At 36.4% G+C, this 24,405-nt stretch overlaps 1 protein-coding gene across 4 annotated transcripts in view; it reads left to right on the top strand.

The window, feature by feature from the left end:
- Positions 1 to 23,275, top strand: part of RXFP1 (relaxin family peptide receptor 1) — a 46,193-nt gene extending 22,918 nt beyond the window's left edge. For 2 of the 4 annotated variants that reach the window (XM_062610981.1, XM_062611144.1), the window contains exons 3-18: positions 5,241 to 5,345; positions 6,182 to 6,287; positions 7,504 to 7,575; positions 9,189 to 9,260; positions 10,201 to 10,272; positions 11,049 to 11,120; positions 11,779 to 11,853; positions 12,124 to 12,195; positions 13,115 to 13,186; positions 13,924 to 13,995; positions 15,201 to 15,272; positions 17,782 to 17,853; positions 18,089 to 18,318; positions 19,463 to 19,873; positions 20,370 to 20,588; positions 22,630 to 23,275. In XM_062610981.1, coding sequence (XP_062466965.1) covers positions 5,241 to 5,345; positions 6,182 to 6,287; positions 7,504 to 7,575; positions 9,189 to 9,260; positions 10,201 to 10,272; positions 11,049 to 11,120; positions 11,779 to 11,853; positions 12,124 to 12,195; positions 13,115 to 13,186; positions 13,924 to 13,995; positions 15,201 to 15,272; positions 17,782 to 17,853; positions 18,089 to 18,318; positions 19,463 to 19,873; positions 20,370 to 20,588; positions 22,630 to 22,922 — 2,087 coding nt within the window. In that variant the 3' untranslated portion in view covers positions 22,923 to 23,275. Of the gene's footprint in view, positions 1 to 5,240; positions 5,346 to 6,181; positions 6,288 to 7,503; positions 7,576 to 9,188; positions 9,261 to 10,200; positions 10,273 to 11,048; positions 11,121 to 11,778; positions 11,854 to 12,123; positions 12,196 to 13,114; positions 13,187 to 13,923; positions 13,996 to 15,200; positions 15,273 to 17,781; positions 17,854 to 18,088; positions 18,319 to 19,462; positions 19,874 to 20,369; positions 20,589 to 22,629 lie in introns of those variants that run through there. The other 2 variants (XM_062611235.1, XM_062611053.1) reach the window with 2 other exon arrangements.
- The last annotated feature ends 1,130 nt before the right edge of the window (positions 23,276 to 24,405 follow it).

Here is a 24,405-nt window from a genome sequence, read left to right on the forward strand (position 1 = left end):
TTCACTGGCTAAATGTATTTACCATTGTGTTGTGCCCAGGCCTAAAAGCTCTCGAAACAAAAGGCAGCATTCAGCTCCTCAGTGGTTAAGCTCAGTTATAGATGTTCGTTAAGCTCTGTCTAGCTCACAGGCTGGAAATCACAGAGGTTTCTGAAAGAACTGGGGCAGGGAGCGGCTGTTTGAAGTCTTGCACCTATTTCCCTTTAAAAGCACAGGCCTCATCCGTTACTGTGCACCACACAGTCATCGGCTGACTGGCTTGCCTCATTAAATATGTTATAATACACTACTTCTTTTTTTAAAAGGGCCTATGATAAAATTCAACAGGATGAAAGTAATAACAATCTTTATAGATGTCATGCTGTTTTCTTATGTGTTTATTTGAAGGTCTATAAGCTTACAGAGATTGCAGTTCCATAGGTTCATCAAATCGTATTCTAGATTCCCATAGCAGAAATCTGCATTTCTATGGGATGTTTCAAAACACTTATACAAAAGTTATATGTTTTAGTATTACAAGGTTGCTCTTAAAGGGTGAGAAATTTCAGAGGGTGAGTTTCCCATTTTTGCCTCAGCACATTGCGGAAGGTCTTGGTGACTTTTTATTTCAAATTAATACAAATAATGAATAATTCTGTAGCTAGTCTCAACTTTTCCTGACATGACTTTTTTTTCCATCATACTTAGAATGTGACATTTAAATGTATGAAACACCATTCAGTTTTGAGCCCTAAATTCTGTTTATGAATGTTGTGGTTTAAACCCAGTCAGGTAACTCGTTCACTCACTTCCCTCCCCTCTTTCCCTCCCCCTACTCCTGGAGGGACGGAGAGGAGAATCAAAAAGAATGCAACTCGCATGGGTTGAGATAAGAACAGTTTAGTAACTAAGGTATAACACAGATCACTACTGCTACCACCAATAATAACAGTGATAAAGGAAATAACAAGGAAAGAGAATAAAACATCTCACCACCAGCCGACTGATAACTTGCCCCCCCCAGCCCCACCAAACTCTGACCAATTCCTACTCCCACCCCACAGTCTACCAGCACTTCTGGCTAACTCCCAGTTACCTCCTGGGCATGACGTGCTGTGGTATGGAATACCTCTTTGGTCAGTTTGGGTCAGGTGTCCTGTCTCTGCTTCCTCCCGGCTTCCCCTCCTCCCTGACAGAGCATGAAGCTCACAAAGTCCTTGGCCAAACCAAAACATCATTGTTATCAGCTCTGTTCCCAAGCCAAAAGTCAAAACACTGCACTGCACCAACTACCAAGGAGGAGAAAAATGACTGCTACTGCTGAACCCATGACAATGAAGCAAAAAGAAAGTGCTTGGAAGTCTGCAGCATGCTCAAAATGTAGTAAATACCTGGAAAAAGATCAGATTTTCAAGCTTCATGGTGAAATTTTTCATATATGGTCAAATTTTATTGTCTGTCATTGCCATTCATCCGTGGTATGTGGGCACTGTAATAATCAGGTTTACACTGATGTGCAAATGTCAGCAAACGGAATAGCTTTGCTGAGGTTCGACGGGGGGGGGGGGGGGGTAATTTAATTACTGAGATCTTTGAATATTGTTAACAACTAAGAGGAACTTTTACATTTCACTTAGAGAGAGACTTATGTCTCTTCTGTCCTTGATAAAGGGACTTTCAAGCAATTCAAATTTTTATAGATATATTCATTTCTCTGCATAATAATCCATGAAGACATGGCCAAGAGGTGAAAGTCATATAGATAACTTCCTGTTCATAAGTTTACTAAATAGGAGATGCATCTTTAATTTAGCAAAGCTGATATTTCCTTGAATCTGTCACTAGAAAGATTATTCAAATCTGTAGTTTGTGAGTATTAACATACTCTTTCTCATTTCTTTCCTATCAGAAATAGTAATTGACAACTTTTAGCCAGGAACAGTGTATTAATCTGTAGTCAGATAAATCCAGTTTACAATTACTTATTTCACTTATCCTGTGTGGGGGAAGATTTCCTGATGCCTTCTTCTCTCAGATCTCATTTTTTACAGAAGTGCAGCCAACAATCTATTTTAGAACCAGCTTGGGAAAAAGCTATTTCTCATCTGAGCTGTACTCCCCCAAATGGTAGATTTGGGATTTCAAGACCAGTACTATTACCAGTCATTCCTTAAAGTGTTTGGAGAACCTCGTCTCGACAGAGGTAAACAGGTCACAAACCTATCATATAAATTCTAAACGATCACAAAGTGATTTACAGTTCTGGCATTAGTGCTTCACCAAATGGTCGTACTAAATATAGTAATTTGCACGATACTTTCTTCTGGGATTCGACAAAAGAGTTTGTATAAAATAAAGACTGTCCCAGGCTTGGGCACAAACCTTGGTCCAAAGCAAACATTTCTGAGGGTCAGAAAACTTCCAATAACTTGTTTTATTGTGTTCAAATATGCCTTTGAATTTCTAATAGAAAGCGGGAAAATCAATGCCATGAGAAAAAAAACTTTCTTCAAAATGAACTCACCAGAAACTGAAGACAACTGGAATGCTTCCAGTACAAAATAATCCATCTTTTCTCTTCTCTGTGCTTTTTTTCCCTTTCTCTTTTATGGCCACCCAGAAGTACACAGCTGCCTCTTGATTTCCTTGGAAATGCTGGTGAACTTCCCCTTCATAGTGAACTGCTCCCTCATTCTCATTAATGTAGAAGGCACTGTTCATCCTTTTTCTATGCAGATGTGAACTGCAGTGATGGTCACCTCTTGTACATGCTTTGTCTGTCACTTGGCAAAGCATTTTAAAGATACTAAAAGGTGGAATAAAATCTCATCTATCCATTCTTTAGTGTCAGAAGCAGGGAAATGCAGAAAAATGATACTTTTTATATTCGTTGGCTTACAGGAGGATTAGAATTTGTGGCTTTTAACTATATATTCAGAATCTTCAGATAAGTAGTTAGTTGTCCAAAACAATATGAATGTAATTATGAATGAGAAAGTCAAAAATATTTTGAGATTGTATTCCTGACTGCAAAATACTTATTTGGTATGATTATGCTCCAAGAATAATCTCATTTTCAATACATCTTGATATATTTCTGTTAAAAAATTCTCAATAAAAGATTCCTTTCTTCCATCTTGCCTCCTCTGCGTACATTGTATTTCATGCTGGTTTCTTCATGCTTCAGTTGGTGGGTCCAGTCTTGCAGATGAAAGTCTATGGATGTGCTCCAGTTAAATATTCAGAAACAGTGATTGGGGAAACCTTGTTACAGCACTAACTACAGGGCAGATCTGCTTGGCAAAGGATCTATTTCCATCACTTCATCAATTACAGATTTTGTTTTACAAGTAGTCCTGAAAAGAAACTTCGAAGCACTCAAAATAGGCAGGAGCAATATTATTGCAGCTTTTTCAGCACCTTTTGTTTTGCCCAAAATGCATTAGGCTGCTTCCGAATATCAGTGTAATGATCTGAATTGGCAAAACTGTTATTGGATCAGAGCATACCAGGTGCTCTTGAGGAATTTAGTGAAATGCACTTAAATGCCTTCTCTAAGTGGGAAACTCTCATTCTTGCAAGACATAAACTAATTCACATTAATTTCCGAGTGAAAAAGGCGCTTTTCAAGTCTGTCTTTTCCCTTAATGGAGCAATTCCTGAAGACAGATTTTTGTTTCCTTTGAATCTTTTATCTTTTAAGTTTATGCATAAAAACCTAACAACTAGATAAAAGATAGTTTGGCTGAAGTTACTTAATCTTTCATAATATCTATTAATCAGCTTTTCAGCTTAGGCAGCGAAGAGGCAGGCATTTCTCATAACAGCTCCATCTGCTGACACTCTGTAGGCAGGCTTCAGGGGATGCTTTCAAGGTAATTTTCCTACCTAGCTAAGAAAATAACTGCAATGAGACAAAAAAAATGAAATGTCATTTCAGAGTGGGAAAAGTTGCAAAGAAGTAAATGTATTTTATTTCCCCCTGGCTATTTTGAAGCCAACATATATACTAGTAATATTTATTTGAATATAAAGATCTATAGAGAATTATCAGTGAGGAATTGTATTTAAACAATTACCATGTGAAATTGGTAAAGGAGGAGGAGTGTTACTAGAATATAATAAAAGTGAAACAGACTGTAATTAATAGCAAAACAGAGCCATCCTCAGAGTTCTCATATAAATGTTGTTTGACAGTAGGTATCTTTATAAAGTAATGGTTTCAATTATCACTGGTGCTTTGACTCACAGCTAGTGGGTGCCATCCAAAGGTGCATTTCTGCTACTGGTGCATATTCATTAAATGAGATACTTTAAACTAAAATGGTATGGGCAAAGCTGAAGAGAGCTCAGATTCTACTCAATAAAGCTAAAATTGGATCACAGCTTCTGAAGGAAAGTTTGGGGGTAATCTCTCAATATCTTCTTTTCTTTCTTGTGTTTATTCCTGCCCTCTTTTGGAAGTGGTTACCTGATCAGTAGATTTACTGATATATGACACTATATGACAGACTTCCAAGTAACAGATCTGTAGTTATTTCCGGTACCCCTGTATCTGGAAATACCTATTTGTGGAAAGAAACTGAAAGATCTACTCTTCACCTTTTGCCTATATGGCTATAAACCATTCTGTGCCAGTACATCTATACATAGTGACCAGACTGGTAATATGGAATACTTTTTTTAAGAAGGTGAATATTAAGCTTAAACATACTGACTTGAATATGTTTCACCCCATCACCCATTCTCTTGAAAAGCAATGGTCACTTGGCCTTCATCTAGATTTTCAGGAAAGTAATTATAGGCTGTGATAGTGTGAGACAGCCCTCTGAAAGAAGTAGAGTCATTGCAATCGTTTGAGCTTTCCTAGACTGTGAGAAACCCACATGTTTAAGGAGGTAGGAAAATATGGTCGCTTCTCATGTTTAGACTCCTACATAAACAGAAAGCTCTGAAATGAAAGATTGTATTATTTTGGTACAACTGTCACAGAAAATGTTGAAGGTATAACAAGCTGTTACGACCATGCAGTTCATAATCTCTATACATACATGTGATTAATAGTATAAAGAGGTATAAGAGGTATATAAGAGGTATAAAAATAAAGTAATTTAATGGTCTATGAAATGTTCTGAAAAAAAAAACCAAAACATTTTATTTAGATAAACCTTGATGCACCTAAATTTAGTGAAGGTAATTCTACCTTCTATTTCTATTCTAATGTGGCTTCTATTTGTGGTTTGCTTATTTTTTTTTATTAGAGGACTACAATGGATGGTCTCTGCAATTTGATAAACATTATACAAAGGACAGATACAATAAAATGAAATCTCTGTATGCATCTCAGACAAAGACACCCGAGTGCTGTAAGTAATTAGGGATATTACTTGTGTGACTATTACTGATGATTCCTAGAAAGAAATACGCTACAAATACGCTTATCAACGTATCAGAAATAAATGGTTCAATTTCATTTATAGTAAACCAGAATTTACCTCAGATGAAAAAATGTATCAAAGGTAATATCAGTTCCATTTAGAATGATTAATTTTCTGTAGAAGCATAAAATATATGCGAACTAGGAGGGCAATATAAATGTTATCTGAATATATCAATGCTTCTGTAAAGTCCATGAAACACCCATCTTTCAGAGTGAAATGAAGGCAACATTCCTCTAAATTCACTTCTTCATACATCAAATGGCTCTTGCAAATCCCTTCCACTTTTGCGGCATTCATCCCTTTTGGACGGATTTTCTGATTCTCCTGTCACTAACTTAAAGTGTAGAAATAGGGTGAAATAATGTGAAAAGGAGCAAAGATTTCCTGACACATTTTCATCCCGTTTTCACTTGGACAGAGCTGGGCTAATTCTAGTAAATATGAGGACTGTATAACTTAAAAAAGAGACACAAAAAAAACTCCATGCCAGAGTCCTGTGTACCCAGCCTAAAACTCAAGAGCTTCTAACAAGCTTTTTCACAGAAATCAGGATGTAACATTATCTTTTTTGTGTGCCTTTATATTTATTGTTAGGGTTTCCCAGGTCTAAATCAATTATGTAAAAACAGGTGCCTTAATTTCTGTTCAACACAGCCTTGTATGTCTGTCTTTTGTTCTATTACACAGTATTTCTTTTCTCCACATCCCATCACACCACTCATCCCACCTTTTGCCATGACCATGTTCTTGTTCTCGCACAGTGGCTGGTGCTGTGCCAGCAGAGTGTACCTGTCAAAGGCTGGAGATCTTCTGTGATGCTGCCAAGTTGCGTGCTGTCCCATCAGTCTCTTCAAATATAACCATAATGTAAGTAGAACAGAAAAGTAGCCTCTTGCTCTGTTCAGGATTGACTACCAATCCTACAACATTTTCACAACTACAGCCTTATAATTATGACAGGTTGGCTCAGCTGGTGCTTGTGAAAGCATAATGTGTGCCTGTTGATAAATCGTTTCATATTTTAAGTACAGATTCTCCCTGCACAAAAGAAAAGGAACTATAAAAACACTGTGTGAATTGATCATTTCATGTTTGTAACAGTGACTTGAACTAGCAACAGTTTCAAGAAATCAAAAGAAATGTTTCCTTTTAAGACACAATGCTTAAGACCTTTTTCTATGATCTTGGCAATATTCCTAATCTATATTGCTGCCAATAATCAATATCCTACTTGAGCAAATCTTTTTAGCTCTCATTTCATATTTCTGAATACACCATTATTTAAAAGGATTTAAACTGGGTTGGGTCATCATACAGACCTGTATATGTAAGTTAAACTTTTTGAAGAAATCAGGGAATGGTTGACATTGCTCTTAATTTACACATTACTGTTTGAGAAGCTGTTTTCTGTGTGACAAGCAGAAGGCAGCATCATGTGTCCTTACCTGAGGATCTTCCCTGTACAGTAGGGGTATGAATCTTTCTGTTTGGTACCAGTTTGTGTTCATTTGTGGCTGACATTCTCCTTGTTGTGTCCATGTTCAAATACCACAGTACTTCATAACGAAGGCTGATGTGGAATGTCAAATATATATTTAAACTGGCTGTTGGTTCAGGGTCAACAAAGACTTCAAACATAATGGCTAAGTTCTAGCTATAGAAAAATCAGTAAATTGGTTCAGCTGAATTCAGGCTAGACTCTCTTCTAATCAAAACATGGCCTCAACAGGACACTTGAGTCGGTGCCAAGTGGAGATGGGGGCATAGGGCACATGCACATGTAGTGGGAAATAAGCTATGTATTTGAGATTTGAAATAAATCTGTGGTTTAATATGTACTCAAATCTTTCTAACTCTTAGATTTAATTATAATTTTGTCAGTTGCTCTGGGGATATGGAAGAGTATTTTTTATGATACAGCGTTTGTCTTACTGCTTAAATAGATACAAATATTCAGCAGAGGTAGCATATTCACATGCTTTTACTAGTTAGCAGTATAAAAGCTGCTCTTACTGAGTAATAGAAGTGGCAGCACTGTAGGAAGCTGGGAGAGTAGTTTTACTCTGTGCATTCATTCCTACAGGTCTCTTCAGAGGAATCTGCTAAGGAAACTTTCTGCTGACACTTTCAAGAAATACCAAGACCTTAAATATCTGTAAGGAGTGCTTCTCTTTAATACATCTATTTAGTGTCTTAAATATTCATCCTTTTCCATACACATACACAGAGCTTAACATCTAAGTGACAACCGTCAGTTTCCACTCCAAATTCTGTTTTGTCTTACCCTTCATCTGATTGGGTAACTCATTTGGCTATGTACTAATTTGGCTATTTGGCTAAAATAGTTTGATTTGACATCTCTCATTTGCAAAACCATAATTTCTGCATATTCTGCTTTGTACCAGAAAAATGCTAAACTTTGATCATGTCTGAAGGAAGTTACTTTTATAATGAATAGTAATATGCCAAAAGTAATTAAAGTAACTTAATCCATATATTCTGCAAAACAAAAATCTGGAAACTTTAACTTCTCATTGGCATGGGATGTGCATTCACATGCCGCTTTGTTTTACTCCGAATTATGTCTGTTAACAATTTGATAACACCACAACTAGCCAAATTGTTATGGCAACACAATACTGAGCTATGTTTTATGAAGTCTAACATATATATTATTCAAAAATCATAGCCTTTAACAAGTTGGGGTTTTTTTTTTGTACAGAGCTACTGAAAATCAGAATTAAATGCAAAATTTAGTAGGAGCAGGGCTCCTATATCACCGATTCAAGACACTTAAATAGTCCTGGAAAATTTAGTGGAGTGTAACTGTTATGGAAAGTGTGCTGTACTGCAGCACCATCTCGTGTTCACAAAGTTAAGTGCTATTATGACCTTACAGTCTCGACAGGTCCTTTTTAGTTAGAAGAAATACATCCCTATCTATCTGTACAAAACATTTGCTTCTAACACTTCACACCTTTCTGATCGATAGCTGTAAATTTTCAGAAAGCTCTTGAGCAGTGTTTGTCACAATGTATTTTGTAAAAACCAGTGTCAGATTTGTTATTGCTTTTGAACAGGAATGCTTCTGAATGCTTTATTAATTGTAACTCAACTAAAACGGTTTATATTTAAACATTAACCAGAGACTGTCTATAATACTTAAACTTTATTTGAAAAGGATTTAATGTTTGCAGTTGATAAATTTTTTTTACTCATTATTTCATCAAAAGTTTTAGAAGGGAAAACTTAGTATTCTTTAGTTTACAGATTAGTGAGATTTGTTTTGCATTTTTATTATGCTATCATTAAAATGTAGCATTTTGAAAATTCTCTTATCATATAAATAAAAAATTCAAAATACATTATTGTTTGACATTTGCCAAGCAAAACATTGCTTGTAGTAGTGTTCTGGCTAAACATAAAGATCAGGAGACACAGGTGAGAACTTCAAGGTTATGGCCTAAACCAGGAGGTCACAACCACCCACTTTATTGATCATCTGAGGCAAACCAAGTGTTCCTTTGAATGAGGTTTGTAATTCTGCTGCGGGGGCAGGGAGGGTATTCCTTTTAAAACATCTTTGCACTCTTTGCAGCTGTAGCTGTGAATTGTTTATTATCAAGTTTAAGGTATAACAACTTTGACAGCTTCTTTTCAAGTATAACATACATTCAGTTTAGTTGATAGATTTCTATTGGCTATTTATGCTTGCTCTGACTTTGCATGCTTGGGGAATTAACTGTTGTTGGTTTTATATCTTCTTAGGTATCTTCAAAATAATAAAATCAGAGCTGTATCTGAACGTGCTTTTAAAGGTTTATTCAACTTGACAAAATTGTAAGTATTGCTTTTTGAATACTGAAGTAAAAAGCAGCTGGAAGAGCTCCAAGGGTTGTTATGGAGGTCTCTCTCTTATCTGAGACAATGTTAGGAAGTTGCAAAGTGGTCCAAACCTTTAACTCGATGATTGGATTGAGAAAGCGGAGATAGATTAGGACTAAACATGGACTAAAACAAAAGCGAGAGCATGTGATGGTTAAAAACTCTTTAACATTACATTTTGGTTTACAGAAGCCACCCAAAGTAACCAGTATCAGTAACCAAAAGAATACTTTTAATTTTGCAGCAGCTTTTTGAAAAGCGTTTCTGGCTTTTAAGGAAAATGCTTAGTGAAAGAGACAACAAATAAATTGCATTGTTTGGTCCAGGTTTTTGTTCCTGCAATGATTTTAAAAGGAAAAATTTAATGTGTTCACCTCTTATATTTCCGTTACACAAATGTAGTTTATTATCTGTTATTTCGGCTGCTATTATTACCTACCCAGACTATTTATACCCTCCCTCCCCCTTCTTTTCTCAGCCTTTCTTTTTCTATAATTCTGGTATCTACATTTATGATTAACGTCCTTGGCAAAGTCTGAATATGATCCTGGGAACATTCATGGAACGAATCTGTCCAGGTTTAAACCATGACAGAATCGCTCTGCAGAAGAAAACTGGGAAGGGCCAAAAATATGACATAGTGAAAATGTTTAGCTTTCTGTGTTTTCCTATAGATAAAACAAAACATTCTACATAACTGCTCTGAAAGTCCTCACCAGAGAGAGTTTCACCTTGCTCTCAAAGAAGGGCATGAGAATTATTATAATCAAAACAATATTTATAAATCATTTTAATTGTATTCTCATAAATTATCAATGGGAAAAAAAATCTTAAAACCAGTTCTTATGCACCTGATACTAATTAATCTCTCCATTTATCTTTGGTCTTGTTTTAGATACCTGAGTAACAACAAAATAACTATTTTGAAGCCTGGTGTCTTTGCAGATCTCCACAGACTTGAATGGCTGTATGTTGTTTTCTGATTTTTATGTTTATTTTCCCAAGGAATAATTGAAGCAAGACAAAGAAATATTTGGATTGCTTTCACTGATGTGCATAGCAATATTTTATACTAGATAATAACTAAGGAACTCCTGTTACATTTTACAGGGTAAAAATTCAGTTGACTGGTGAGAACAGGAACCAGTTCTTGGGCATTAATGGCTCCAATGACTGATGACTTTCAAAATACTAAATAATGTTTATTAGTAATTGCTTGTTACAAATCAATACATAACTCCACTATTGTAAAACACTAAAAAGAGATATTTTGGGGGACAGTTCTTTTACTGTAAATACTGCTTAAAATATGCTTTATTACTGTTTTTTCAGGCAGATGAAAATGAAAAACTAGTTCAATTCAGTAAAGTTATTCAAAATAAACAAATAATAAGATGCTTTTTGAACTGATGCATTGGCATAGAACACTGTTATGGGGTGCTGCTTTGTTTTCACAGATAATACGTTCAAAATACCTTGATCTAAGAATTTAAATAACTCACAGAAAAAGTTTTTTCAAAATTGAAAGCAATTATTTTATTTTTTTATTATTATTAAATTATTCTGAAAATAAATTAATTCAATGAATAACCTGACCTACTAAAGAGTCGTGTGTTATTTTTTTAAGTACTTTGACTGGACATTTTAAGAAATCCACTTCAAAGTATGTTAGTTTTTATCATCTGTTCAGTTTAAGACTGCAGTCAGTTATCAATCTGATACATGCTTTGCTGTAATTTATAGGATAATTGAAAATAATAGGATAAATCGGATCTCTCCATTAACATTTTATGGACTCAAATCACTTATTCTCCTGTAAGTATGGAATAAGACCCAAAAGTTTTATTTTAAAAGAACAGAACAGGATGGACATTTCTATGCAAAACCTTTTTATAATGACTGTGCTTGCTCACCTCAGAATGCTGCCAGTACACATGCAGCTTCTTCTTGCCACAAGACAAAATGTGCTGGAGTAGGAGGATTTTGGCAGCAGTGGTCATGCAGTGTCTGGAAAAGTATACGGAGAAGGGTGGGAAAGATGGTAAAAAAAAATAGTATCACTGAGAGGGCAAGGAGGTAGCAGCTGCAGCCATGGGTGCTGGTTGTCTTCCAGTGCAGGAGGCAGGGGTCCACAGCCCTGTCCACAACCCACTGCTGCCTGGTCCAGGCCCAAAGCCAAGAAACCATCCTCCCCTGTGGCCAAGAGGGAAACCTCCTTCCATGTTCTCCTTCCTCTGTCACTCATAGGAGTTACATGTTATGACTGAACAGTCAAAATATTTGTATTGACTTGTTATGTTTTATTTAAATGGCTCCGAAGTGAACATCTTTACCTGGTAATTAATAAGCCAAGGATAAAATACCACGCCACAGAATGCAAAAGTACATACATAAGAGACCTGAATATTTTCTATAATATAATTTTTGGCAAATATAGCCAGCTATACAATTTCTCTTTTTTTTTTTTTTTCAGAGAGATGATGAATAATTCTGTTGCTCATTTGCCTGATAAACCTCTGTGCCGATATATGCCAAGGCTAAACTGGCTGTAAGTCTACCTTACTTCACTAGCAAAATATTACTTTGTTGTCTTTGTATGGCACTTCCATGCCACATTTTCTAATGGGCCACTGGATCATACAGTGTGCCTGCTGGGTCACTGCAGGGTTGATGACCTGAAGTCATCAATTAAGTGTGCAGAAATATTCCCACCCTCTTCTGTGCAGTCATGTAGTTCTGGTAGTGTTTTTCTTCAATTACCTTAGAATAACTGCATGATTTTTTTTTCAGTGATTGATGTTTTGTTTTTATATCCCAGAGACCTTGAAGGCAACCATATCCATCATGTAAGAAATGTCACTTTCATCTCCTGCAACACACTAACTGTACTGTAAGTAATAGGATATGTTAGCTAGCCAGAGTGAGATAGGCTTGTGCTGAGCAGTCAAGCGATTCATTACAGATACTATAAAAGTTTCCTGAGTATCATGGCTATTTAGACCTCAAGGACATTAAATGAAAATGCTTGGTTTTAAATTAGTGCCATATAGAACAACCACTCTTTACATTTATAGCAAAGGTCAGCACTGATATATGCAACTAAAGTTCACTGAAGCAATTTTGACTGATAGTAAGATTTAGAAATTTTCATTCAAAATTTTGTTTGGAAAAGGAGGCAAATATCTCATAATAAAAAGCAGCAAACATACAAAATACATAGCTTGTTTCTTCATTTTTAAGAGTTTGATTGGCTGGTGTGTTGGCTAGCTCATCACTTTCAGAATACTCCCCAAAGCTTCTTCTGAAAACCCCTTCCAATTTTTGAGAAATCAGTAGGCTCCACAGTAGCTGTCGCTTTCAATTTTTAACTCATGCTGTGCCCATAGTCTTGGCTTTCCCTTTGCTTTTGCAATAGAGATTGTTCATTTAAGGAGCAAGCTCAGTGGCAGATGAAATAAGGGTGAAGGAGAAGTTGCACAGCCATGGGCCTGTGTCTGTGATGTGGTTAGGTTACGTAATCTTCCATCCCTCTTAATGTTCCTCCTGCTATCAGTCAATTTATACCAGCTTCATATGGGTATATATATGTGTGTGTGCATATATCTGCACAAACACCTGTGTGTATAAGCACCAAATGTTATTTATCAAACGGTAAAATGGTAGGCTTTGTGATCAGATTAGCTTGTTAACTGAATTAGGCAAATTTTTGAAGATGCAGAGAAGAGAGAATTTTTCAAGTCCACAAAAGTTTTCTCCAAAACCAAACTGATGTACAGAAGTAGCAACATGAGTTTGTTTTATTCTTTCAGGGTGTTGAGAGAAAATAAAATCAGCTCTTTAAGTGAAAACAGCTTTTCTTTTCTCCAGATGTTGGATGAATTGTGAGTAGATTTCTTCTTTCACTTGTCCAAGTCACAAAGTTTTGTCATTTATGTTGGAATATCACTTACCATAAATTCTGTTTCATATACCATGCTCTGGAAATAGCACCCATCCTCAGGTTTTCTTTCTATATATTTAACACAAAGAAATAGTCAATAAAATACATACTATCAATAACATCAGGAGTTTTGCTCACAAGAGTGTTATTTTCTCTGAACAGAATAATCTTAACACTACCACAGTCTAGCGGGATGTGTGTGCTTTCCTTATTTTAGACCAATTTGCCAGTTTCAGGCAAACTGAGGCCTTTCCTCCTCTGTTCACAGTTATTTGGATGTATGTTTTGTGAAAATAAGGAGCAAAGTAGAGAACGAAGAGAAAGATGTGCTGGTTAGCCTATGTAAAATAATTGCCATCATGAAACCATATGTTTAATTTATTTTGAAGTTCCTACAATCCAAGGGTATTTTCTTTCTTTTTGATGTAAATAAAATACTAACAAATTGTGGGTATAATGGCATATCTGAACTAGACAAAAAGAGATCTGGTGGATCTAGCTTCACACTTTGTTATAACAGCATTCATTTATAGTCCAAGTTTCTGATAACCTATATGATAAATAATATCCTATTTGGCAAATAGAATAGAGCTTGTGTCTTCAAATTGCAAAACTGTTGAGTAAAATTACTCAGCCTGATAAGAACTTACTGTATCCTACCTGTGGCTGTCTCTGCAGAGATTTGGCTAGCAACAAGATTGAATCACTTCCTCCATATATATTTAAGGACTTAAAGGAGCTTTCACAACTGTAAGGATTCTCAATTATTTTTATTACATTGAACTGTATATTACTCATTTGATATAATGCTTTCAGTCATGAATTCTGGAAAAGAGAAGAGCACCTTGTTTGTATGCCTCATTTAAACCTTGCCTTAAAAATACTAATCCCAAAAGTAATCCTATGTAACTTTTTCCCTGAATAGTTTTTTAAAGGATGTGTATTTTCATGTCCCAGAAGATAAATTCAAATTGTACCTTTTTCTAGATTTTTTTAGTATATATAAGTTCGCCCATGCTAGTCGCAAGAAATTAGTAATTTTATGGGAATGTTTAATGTGATATCAGGATTTGGCTCTAAAAATAGATTATAAACATGTAAGAGCATCATACAGGTGCCTTCTTTGCAACTGTTTGCTTCTGGTGAAAGAGTTCCAAAAACCATAAGGTTTTTATAAAATGGGAAAGTCAGCCTCTGTTTTTCCAACATATAGGCAAATGCTGCTGGAAAGTTCCAGTCTTTCTCACATAATCTGAAAGATGTCACAAAATTGTCCAGAAGAGAAGAGGTAGCGTGTGGAATAACTTCTTTTTGTGCTTTCTCAGCATTGTTGGGATCTATCACAATACACTAGGGCAATCGTGTACAGCTGCATTTACTGAATTTGCTCATTTTAGTTACATTATCAAAATGCAAACATAAAGAACAGTCATAGGGAGAAGAAAAAGGAGATGTACATATAAACTCTTGCAGAGTGACAGCATCTAATGCTAATTATTTTTTTTTTACGCCCCACTGCCTCTGTCTCTTGAACTCACATGAACGATTACAAAAAAATCCAGATTTTAGCAAGTAGCAGAATCAGTTGTAATTTATTTCTAACTATATGTGGTTCAGTTAGGTTCTTTTACTTGAAAGGCAAGTCCAGGAAGTTTAATAACTACATATTGCTATAGTCAAAAACTTTAAGCATCAGGTTGGGGGAGGCAGTTTTGCGTGTGTGTGTGCGTGCATGTGGCAATAGCATGCCTGTGAAGTATCCGACTACTCTTTCCACTGGCTTAGCATGTTGAATAGCACTAAATGAATGCTACTATTTGCAGCTGTAACTGCCAATTGTACAAGTCCTTCATTCAGGACTGGAAAATCAAACGGGTTACGTAGTTTGACTCTATTTTTAGAACAAGCTGTAAGGAAGGCATACAAAGTTACTTATGTCTATGTTGTGTTTACAGGAACCTTTCTTACAACCCCATCAAGAAAATACAAATAGACCAGTTTGATTTTCTAATTAAACTCAAATCCCTGTAAGTATCAAGTTTTTATATTTTGGCTGCATTTTCTTTGTGGTTATGCACATTTCCTTCAGAAGGATATGATCCAGAATATGTTTTAGAAGGTATTGCCCTTGAAATAATTTATAGTTATGTTGATGATACCTAGCAATTTGAGCCTACAAAATAATTACTAGCAATATTCAAATTCTCCTTCCTGAAAATACAAGTTTCATAGTTGAAATTTTTCCTACAAAAAGAGATGATAAATATATTAGAGAGGGTCATTATCTTTTCTGCTATTACAGAACAAGAGTAATGCAATCCTTTTTTGACCTTGTTCACAGGGCTTAAGGGTCATATTGGAACTACAAACACCATGGCAGGTACCATTAGGATAGACAGGAATTATAAAGAAATTTGGTAGAAGCACAAGTTTGCGGGCACACTTCCATTCTTACAGACTCTACTGCTAACACCATGAAAAGAACAATATAAACCAAGTATGATTCAGCTGCCCTGTCAAAGGGAAACTTTATCAAATCTTTTAAAAGAGTTTAGGGGAAGTTTTTGTGGGTGCACTAACACGGCAGCTCTAACTGGAATTCTGCCAGCAGAGCTCTTCCTAAAACTGTGTGATAGTTCAGTGACAATCTTGCAAATCTGAAATTAGCCAGTGGTAGATTTTAGTACATATTCACAGGCCACTGCATGCCTGCAAAAACCAGCTTGGTAGGCCAAAGAACTGGTTCTTGTCAGATCATAGAATCATGGAATAGTTTGGGTTGGAAGGGACACTTAAAGGTCATCTAGTCCAAAGCCCCTGCAGTGAGCAGGAACATCTTCAATTAAGATGAGTTTGCTCATAGCCCTGTGAAACCTGACCTTGAATGTTTCCAGGGATGGGGCCTCTACCACCCTTCTGAGCAACTTCTGCCTGTGTTTCACCACTCTCATTAAAAAAAAAAAAGATCCTTATATCCAGCCTGAATCTTCCCTCTTTTAGTTTAAAACCATTGCCCAGTGTCCTATCCCAACAGGCCCTTAGAAATACTTGTGGAGGTCCAAAAAAAGATGTTTCCTTGGATGTGAGCTTAATAGGAGATTATGATCTGACCCCTGAGCTGTAGCCAGCAGTGAACGTGCCTTTGTAGATCTGTCCAGCTTCTTCATAGTGATTTTGAATACAGTGGCCAAATTCAACTAAATTTGATAAATAGCTAATGACCTGAAAATACTGCATCTGTACAAGTTTCATGAGAATAAGCAGCTGAGCACAAAAAAAGAATAATTAACTACCTCCCTAACACTCAGGCTACAGCATTTACTTTATCCATTATTTAACACCAAAGAACTTGTACAACACAATGACCACAACCTTCCATGGTTTTAAGTTAGGAAAGTTTTTAAATTTTGAGATAGATCTATAGGAAACTATATATTTCAGCAGCTTGTAGAGCACCAGTTGCCTCTTTGCTAGTTTGAAATAGTACGAATATCTGGGGAAATCACACCCTAAGATTCATTGCAGTTTAAATAAAACTAACACACTCCCATATTGGGGATTTTTTCTTATCTCCTAACTAAACTGCCTACCAGCCCACAGCAACTAACCAGTAAGACTGGTACTTTTCTCCACTTTTGCCTAAATGTGCTCAGAACTCACATGAATATTGCATTCAAAGCATTGAATAGTGAATTCAAATAAGGCTTTCCACAAGGAGAAGCAAAGACCTCTGACCAGTTGCACATTCAGTTAATGGATGGGATGGACTGGTTGAACAAGGCCAGGCTGGACAGAGACTTGGGCAACATGGTCTAGAGTGAGGCATTCCTGCCCATGGCCAAGGGGTTGGAATTAGATGATCTTAAGGTCCTTTACAAACCTAACTATTATATGATTTTATGACTGTAAGAATACAGAAACTGAAGTTCTAAAAGAAGAATTTGCACAGTTACTGATCTAGCACTTCAGGGGAAGTAATGGTGCTATTTTCAATATATTAAAAAATAATAATAATAAAATAAGATATCACATTTATGCATCACAAAAAAGCCAGCGTTTTTCCTTACATGCCCTGTTCCATGTCCCAGCTTCCTGCTGCTCTTGACACAACGAAGGCTAAACCCCTGCAGTGGTTTGTTTGTCTAGTAGGGCACTCCCTGGGACAAAAGACAGAAGAAGCATGCAAAATATTACTATTGGAAGAAGTTGTTAGCTTCCCAGAGATGATGAAAGAACATCAGTAGAACAATACTTCGGAAGGGCAACATAATAACTGGAGATTGCACTGCTGAGAGCAGCTTTCTTAATGACTTTAGGAAGAACAGCAAGTTTATTAGAATTAACTGCAATTTGTTTTATTCCATTTGAGCTTTTATACAGACCTCCTCTTTGAGTTTCAAGGCGACAACAGATTAGAGGCATTTTAAATTCCTCTCCAGTTTCCTGTAACTACAGAAGCACAATTAAATGTTCATACAGTTTGTTCTTTTACTACTGAGTTTCTATGGCCTTTTACTGAGAATTTATTGCTTACAGTGGTTTGGAAGGCATTGAAATTACAAACATCCAGAGAAGAATGTTTAGACCCCTGAGAAACCTTTCCCACATGTGAGTAGATTATTCCAGTTTGCTTTCTTTGGTCTGAATTTTACAATTTACAGGGTACTGGACAACTGAAAACAAAAGTGTCTGAAAAGCAGCACATGAGCAGTTGTCAAATTTGAAAAGTTTTAAATCGATTTTTATTCTTTCAGAATACGTTTTCTGAGTAGTTACTAGAGTTTTGATATTCTGGTAACCAAACTAGAACCATTTCTTGTCTGTTTTTCTTTCTCACAACCAGATATTTTAAGAAATTCCAGTACTGTGGTTATGCCCCTCATGTGCGCAGCTGTAAGCCCAATACTGATGGGATTTCATCCCTTGAGAATCTTTTAGCCAGCATAATACAGAGAGTGTTCGTCTGGGTTGTGTCTGCTGTCACCTGCTTTGGAAATATTTTCGTTATCTGCATGAGGCCTTATATCAGATCAGAGAATAAACTCCATGCCATCTCAATAATGTCGCTCTGCTGTGAGTACTCCATGCATAAAAGAATATTGCTTTAGTCCACTCATAGCATGTATGACACTTGTTATTGTAATATAGTGACATATCTCTAGCACTGGATTAACAGGACTTTCATACTGGCGCAAATTACAATACAAAGTGCTGTACCTTATGCCCCAGGAGGTCTAGTTAAATGCTGCATTTGGCAGCTGATAAACTCCAAAGTTTTCATGTTTGATTTTTAATGCTGTGGGTATTGTGTCTAATTCCCACTTTCTTCAGCAATTAGACAATTGCAAATTTTTCTAAGGCGTATAAACCTAAATTATACTATGCATTTTTGAATAAATAGCAATTCACACATGAAATCTTGTGCTCAAGATACTCTATTTTTTGCATGGTAGAAGTTTACTTATGCAAATATAGAAAATCAATCCCCAGTATTAAGAATGGGGTGGGGGTATTTTAGTCCTAAAACCAAGGCAAGTTTATGGATTAACTGTTTGGCAACATAGTCACTATGATCTTGAATACCCTGTCGCAATACAGGAGAGTCTGTGAGTATTAACGAACAGTTAGACTTGATGATCTTAAAGGTCTTTTTCAACCTAGTTGGTTCTATGATTCTATTTCACAAATGCACTTAGTTGCATTTTGAAAGGTAATTATCAACAGTGTATAAAAAGGTTGCAAAGTTTTTAAATACACCATGTCAGTGTCAGTGATTTTGAAACTTTGTTGTTTCCATGGGAACAATCTGAATAGTAGGCAAAACTAGCCAAAACGTGAGAAGCCTTCAGCTCTGTGTTGGCAGCTCCTCTTCCCTTACTAGACTTGGAAGACTATGTGCATCAGTTTTGAACTACTATAAGGTAGACAAACCAAAACTAAACTTTGAATCCAGCAGAGATGCCCTACTCAAAGGAAATTATCTAAAGCCAAATGTCAATATCAAAAGGAATAGGACCTAATTAAAAAAAAAGTTGCTTTAATTGTACTTCACAATAGCATTCCAGCTATAATAGTGATTTATTTTATATCTATATATTAGCTGACTTATAAATATGTACTCATATATATGCGTTTATGTCTGTTTTCCAATATACATATACACAGAGAATGGGAAATTCAGATGTGTAAATAATGATGTTAAGCACTGTGCCCACAGGTGCTGACTGTCTGATGGGAATATATTTATTTGTGATTGGAGCTTTTGATCTTAAATATCGTGGAGAATACAACAAGCATGCTCAGTTGTGGATGGACAGTATTCATTGCCAATTGCTTGGATCGCTGGCTATTCTGTCTACAGAGGTGTCAGTCTTACTGTTGACTTACCTGACTTTGGAAAAATGCATCTGCATAGTTTATCCCTTTAGGTGTTTGAAGCCCAGAAAATGCAGGACAATTTCCATTTTGATTCTTATCTGGATAATTGGGTTTGCTGTTGCTTTTATCCCACTAAGCAATAAGGAATTTTTCAGGAACTACTATGGCACCAATGGTGTCTGTTTTCCTCTTCACTCAGAACAAGCAGAAAGTGCAGGAAGTCAGATTTATTCTGTTGTCATTTTCTTAGGTAAGTTGCATTTCTTCTTTATATATGATTAGAGCTGTAATTGAGCTTAATTTTCAGACAAATAAGATGGCTTTGCTGTGATGTTCACACCTCGTATTTAGATGTTCCATTAAGCACTTAAATACTTTTTCCAGTCTGAATATTTTACTGTATTTAGATACTTATTTATCTTAAAATGCAGGAAGGATTGAAAAGGTAGAAAGAAATTAATGACTATTAAAGTTCCTGAATGAATAGACTTTGTCAGGAAAGCAGAGACCAGAGGAGAACTATGTAGTTTGGATCAGATGGCAGCTATTTGTCAGGTGTCAATGAATGATATAAATACCTGAATAAAGGCAAAAATTCAGTGCTCTGGTGAAAACAGACTCTGTTCACTTAATTTGATGGGGCTAGTTTAGATGAAACATTCTTCTTTACTACTCACCCTGTAAATAGGTGATGTGGAATTGCCATTATGCTGTTAAATTATAATCAATTTTAACTTCTTAAACAGGTGTAAACTTGGCGGCTTTCATCATCATTGTGTTTTCCTATGGGACTATGTTCTACAGTGTTCACCAAACAGCTATTACAGCTACTGAAGTTAAGAATCATGTTAAAAAAGAGATGATCCTTGCTAAACGTTTTTTCTTCATTGTATTTACTGATGCACTATGCTGGATACCCATTTTTGTTTTGAAACTCCTTTCTTTACTTCGGGTAGAAATACCAGGTAAATCCTCTCTTTTGTGAGGCTGTTTTAACTATATGAAGAGTGTTGTTTCTAATTCAGAAGAAAAAGAATTTAGTATATTCAACTATATTACTATAATGAACTATGTATCTCTATACATGTACACAGAATATAATGAACTATATAGTTTTACTACTGAATTATATTGCTATATCTACATATATTATATATATATTAGTCGCCTTTGAGTCAGAATTACATTGGCTTTCCTCCTTTTATGGCTTTTGCCTGTTCTGTTGCCTAAATAAGGCTCAGGACAATTCAGTGTTTCCTATCTAGAATTAACAATAGAATTGTTATCCTGAAATAACTTTCTTCTACAATTTGGTACTTATAGTTCAAAACAGTGTTGTATAAATCTCTCTTACCTTCTTCATTCTATGAATATATTCCCATGTAAAAATAACATAACTTAAAAGATTAAAAATTGCACCTTATTTGTTTTATTCTCTTCGCAATACCAGTACATGCCAGAAAAAAAAACAGCCCCATTATGTAGGGCTTGTAAACCCTGTTTACATGTGAACATGAACATTACCAGCAGCAAGAGCAGATCCAGACTCAATGTACAGATATGTGTCACACTACTACATTGGTGAGAAAACATTTTGTCTCAGAGGATGGTCTAGTGTGTGGTATCCCTGCCCATGGCAGAGGGGTTGGAACTATATGATCTTAAGGTCCTTGCCCACCCTAACAATTCTACAGTTCTATGATTTTGTCTTCTGTGCTGACTAGGAGTGTTGGGAGTCAGTCACCTTTTCAAAGTTTTGACTGACATTTCAAATGCCTGAAAGTTACATTGATTATGTCAAATATTTTTAATTATTTTAAATCTTCATGAAGTCATCAATCCACCTATGAAACTTTAAAGAAAACATTGTGAGAAGTAGAAGCAAATGTATTCTGAATCAAGACACCTTGAAGAAATCTTCAAGGTTCAGCAAAGGGTGATCTTGGGTTTAATAAATTAATGTTCTGTGTTAGATAAGCCAGATTAGACAGTAATTACTCATTTCATAAAATTAAAGACATCACAGACAGTTGCCTAAATTAACAGAAGTTTTAAAGCCCATTTGATAGCATTCTTTTTCCTTGTGGATACACTGTGACAGCTTTTGAATTAAGCATCTTTTTGTTTCCAAACTGTAACCATGTGATAGGCATCAACAGGAATGTATTGATATTGCAACAAAGTTGTGAAGCTGGGAGGCAGGGAGGGAGTTACTTAAGCTTGGGGAGTTCTGTAACTGTTTTATAAACCAAACAGTGCAATGGAGGGCACCCACTAACATCTTTCAGCAGTTTAATCCTGCCCCTTCTCTGCCTGCCCCTCAGGTAACGTAGCTCTCAAACAGTGAGGATGAGAAAAGGATGCTGTAGAAATGCACACAGACTCTGATATAGGCAGGAGAACAGGAAACCTTCAGAAAGGGAGTGGCAACACAGAAATTCTTACTGAACGGGCAAGAAGGAAATAAGGAGGATGTGTACAGCGCCCTCTGTGGGAGGAAGACAGGAGAAGCCCTGATGCAGAGGAGAAAATCAGCGTCTGAGGGGATACAGCAACTGGGGGATGCTGCTTTGCAGGATGGAACATCAGGGACATCGTTAGGACTGCACGTCACTAGACATGGAAAGAGGATGGGGAACAGAGATCAGGAAGAGACAGGAAACAAAGCAGAGACAAAAAGTTTTGGGGCAAGAAAGTCGGGTTTGGCAAGAGCAAAAAGTGTGCCAGGGCAAATGGGAAGTTATAGCACAGAAAAGTGAAGATAAATGGAACCACTGGGAGAGTAAATAATGTTAGGTTTTGCAGAGTCCTGGAAACAGGGAGGTAAGAGTGCAGTGCAAGCATAACAGTGAGAAGAGAACCTGTTGCGACATGAACTCAGCCTAGAAGTGCAAAGCCACCCCTCTCACCAGGCAGCTGTGTACATAAGCATTAACCATTTGCATGAATTAACAGTAGAAACACTGGAATGCATATTACAGCTTCCTTTCTTTTTCCCTCCCTCAGGTACCATAACTTCTTGGGTGGTAATTTTTATACTGCCAATAAATAGTGCTTTGAATCCTCTCCTCTACACTTTGACTACACGACCTTTCAAAGAAATGATTCATCAGGTTTGGTATAATTACAGACAACGAAGATCTAAAAAAGGTAAATCTGGTCAGAAAACATATGGTCCATCATTCATTTGGGTAGAAATGTGGCCAATGCATGAAATGACTCCAAAGGTAATGAAGCCCATGCTTTGTACAGACTCATCTGATGCTTCGGTGACCTCGCAGTCAACAAGAATAAATTAATACATGTAAATACATTTTGAATTTTCACGGTGACATCTGCACTGTTAGCTTCACATCTGTGGGCTTACAGCTTTACAGCAAAAAGGAAAAAGGAGGGAGGTATGGCACCTGGGCCCATGTGAACTAACACAGGGAGAAGGAGCAATGTATCAGCAGGTAGAACTAATACAACAATAATTTCACCATCTCACAATGATACCTGATACTTTGACAACTCATCTTAGACCACAAGGAGAAGTTACATTGTTTTTTTTCATCTCAGAAGCCCGGAGCATGGAAAAAAAAAACCTGAATTGTCATTTAAAACATGTTACCCTGAAAGCAGAATGTTTCAAAATTATCTGTCTTGGGGGGGGGGGGGGGGGGGGGGCGGGAGATATCATTTGCATTAAACTTTTTAAGTTATTTGATTTCCTCATTAAGAATTTTTTCTCTCTGCAAAGTTTCTGACTAGGTCTATTCAAGTGATTAGGGAGCAATAGCCCTATGAAAAATATGTACATTTAATAACTAGACCAGTTTATTTGTCAAAGAAAATAAAGTGAAAATTTTAATACTTTTAAAAATTTACAAACTTTTAACAATTTATCAACCATTTCACTCATGTAAAAACAGCCCTGAAATTGCAATGATCATTCCAATTCAGGCAGAACCAGAACTGTAGGAAGGAAAAATAAAAGGGATTTCCTCATCTGAGTGTCCCCCAGCAGTAGCTGCTGGGTTTCCCCCTTCAGGAGAGGATCTTTCCCTGAAAGACTGGACTTGAGTATCCCAACATCTCAATGCTTCCTCACTGGTTCTTCATGGGCTACCATAAGTAGCCTCCCACACCTTGCAGACTTCAACAAATTTCAGTCTTAAGATGTCTATCTCAATACATGGAATAATGGAGGATGGCCATTTAGAAGACTATCAATCTTAATTTCAGTCACCTTGTACAGCTGACATGATGTGTTACAGTTAAAATGATTCAAGGACCACAGCTATTTAGCACTTTTTGGAGCATTGTTCTATTTCCCAGTGTTACAAGGGTGAAAAAAAGTTATCACATCTGAAACAATCCTCTAGTGGCAGTTCCTTCGCATATACTTCCTGAAGAGAATCTTTTCCATTATGAATTGCTACAACTTCCTGTCTATTTTCAGTACCATACTAACAGTCCGATGGCCTAGAGGCCCACAAAGGTAAAAAGAATGCTGTGCTTGTGCATCGATTATTAGAAGTGTTTTAAAATGAAGTTAAAAGATACTTCCAGTGTTTGCACTTCACTTCTTAACAGTGTAAGAAGTAGAATCTTAAGAAGTGTGACACTTCACACTTTAACTGTTTACAGAACTTTGGATTATCTTGAACTCGAAGATTGTTAGGCATCTTGTTTCCACTACTGTATGTTTTATTGAAATAAAAGATTATCTGCTGAACAAAATGATTTATTTTCCAACATTTGGGGTTGTGTGGTTAAAAACAGCCAAGTGAAATCCTG

Source organism: Pezoporus occidentalis, unplaced genomic scaffold (genome assembly GCF_034315485.1).
Source record: "Pezoporus occidentalis ecotype Australia unplaced genomic scaffold, CSIRO_AGI_Poc_V1 ctg1, whole genome shotgun sequence".
Taxonomy (NCBI): Eukaryota; Metazoa; Chordata; class Aves; order Psittaciformes; family Psittacidae; genus Pezoporus; species Pezoporus occidentalis.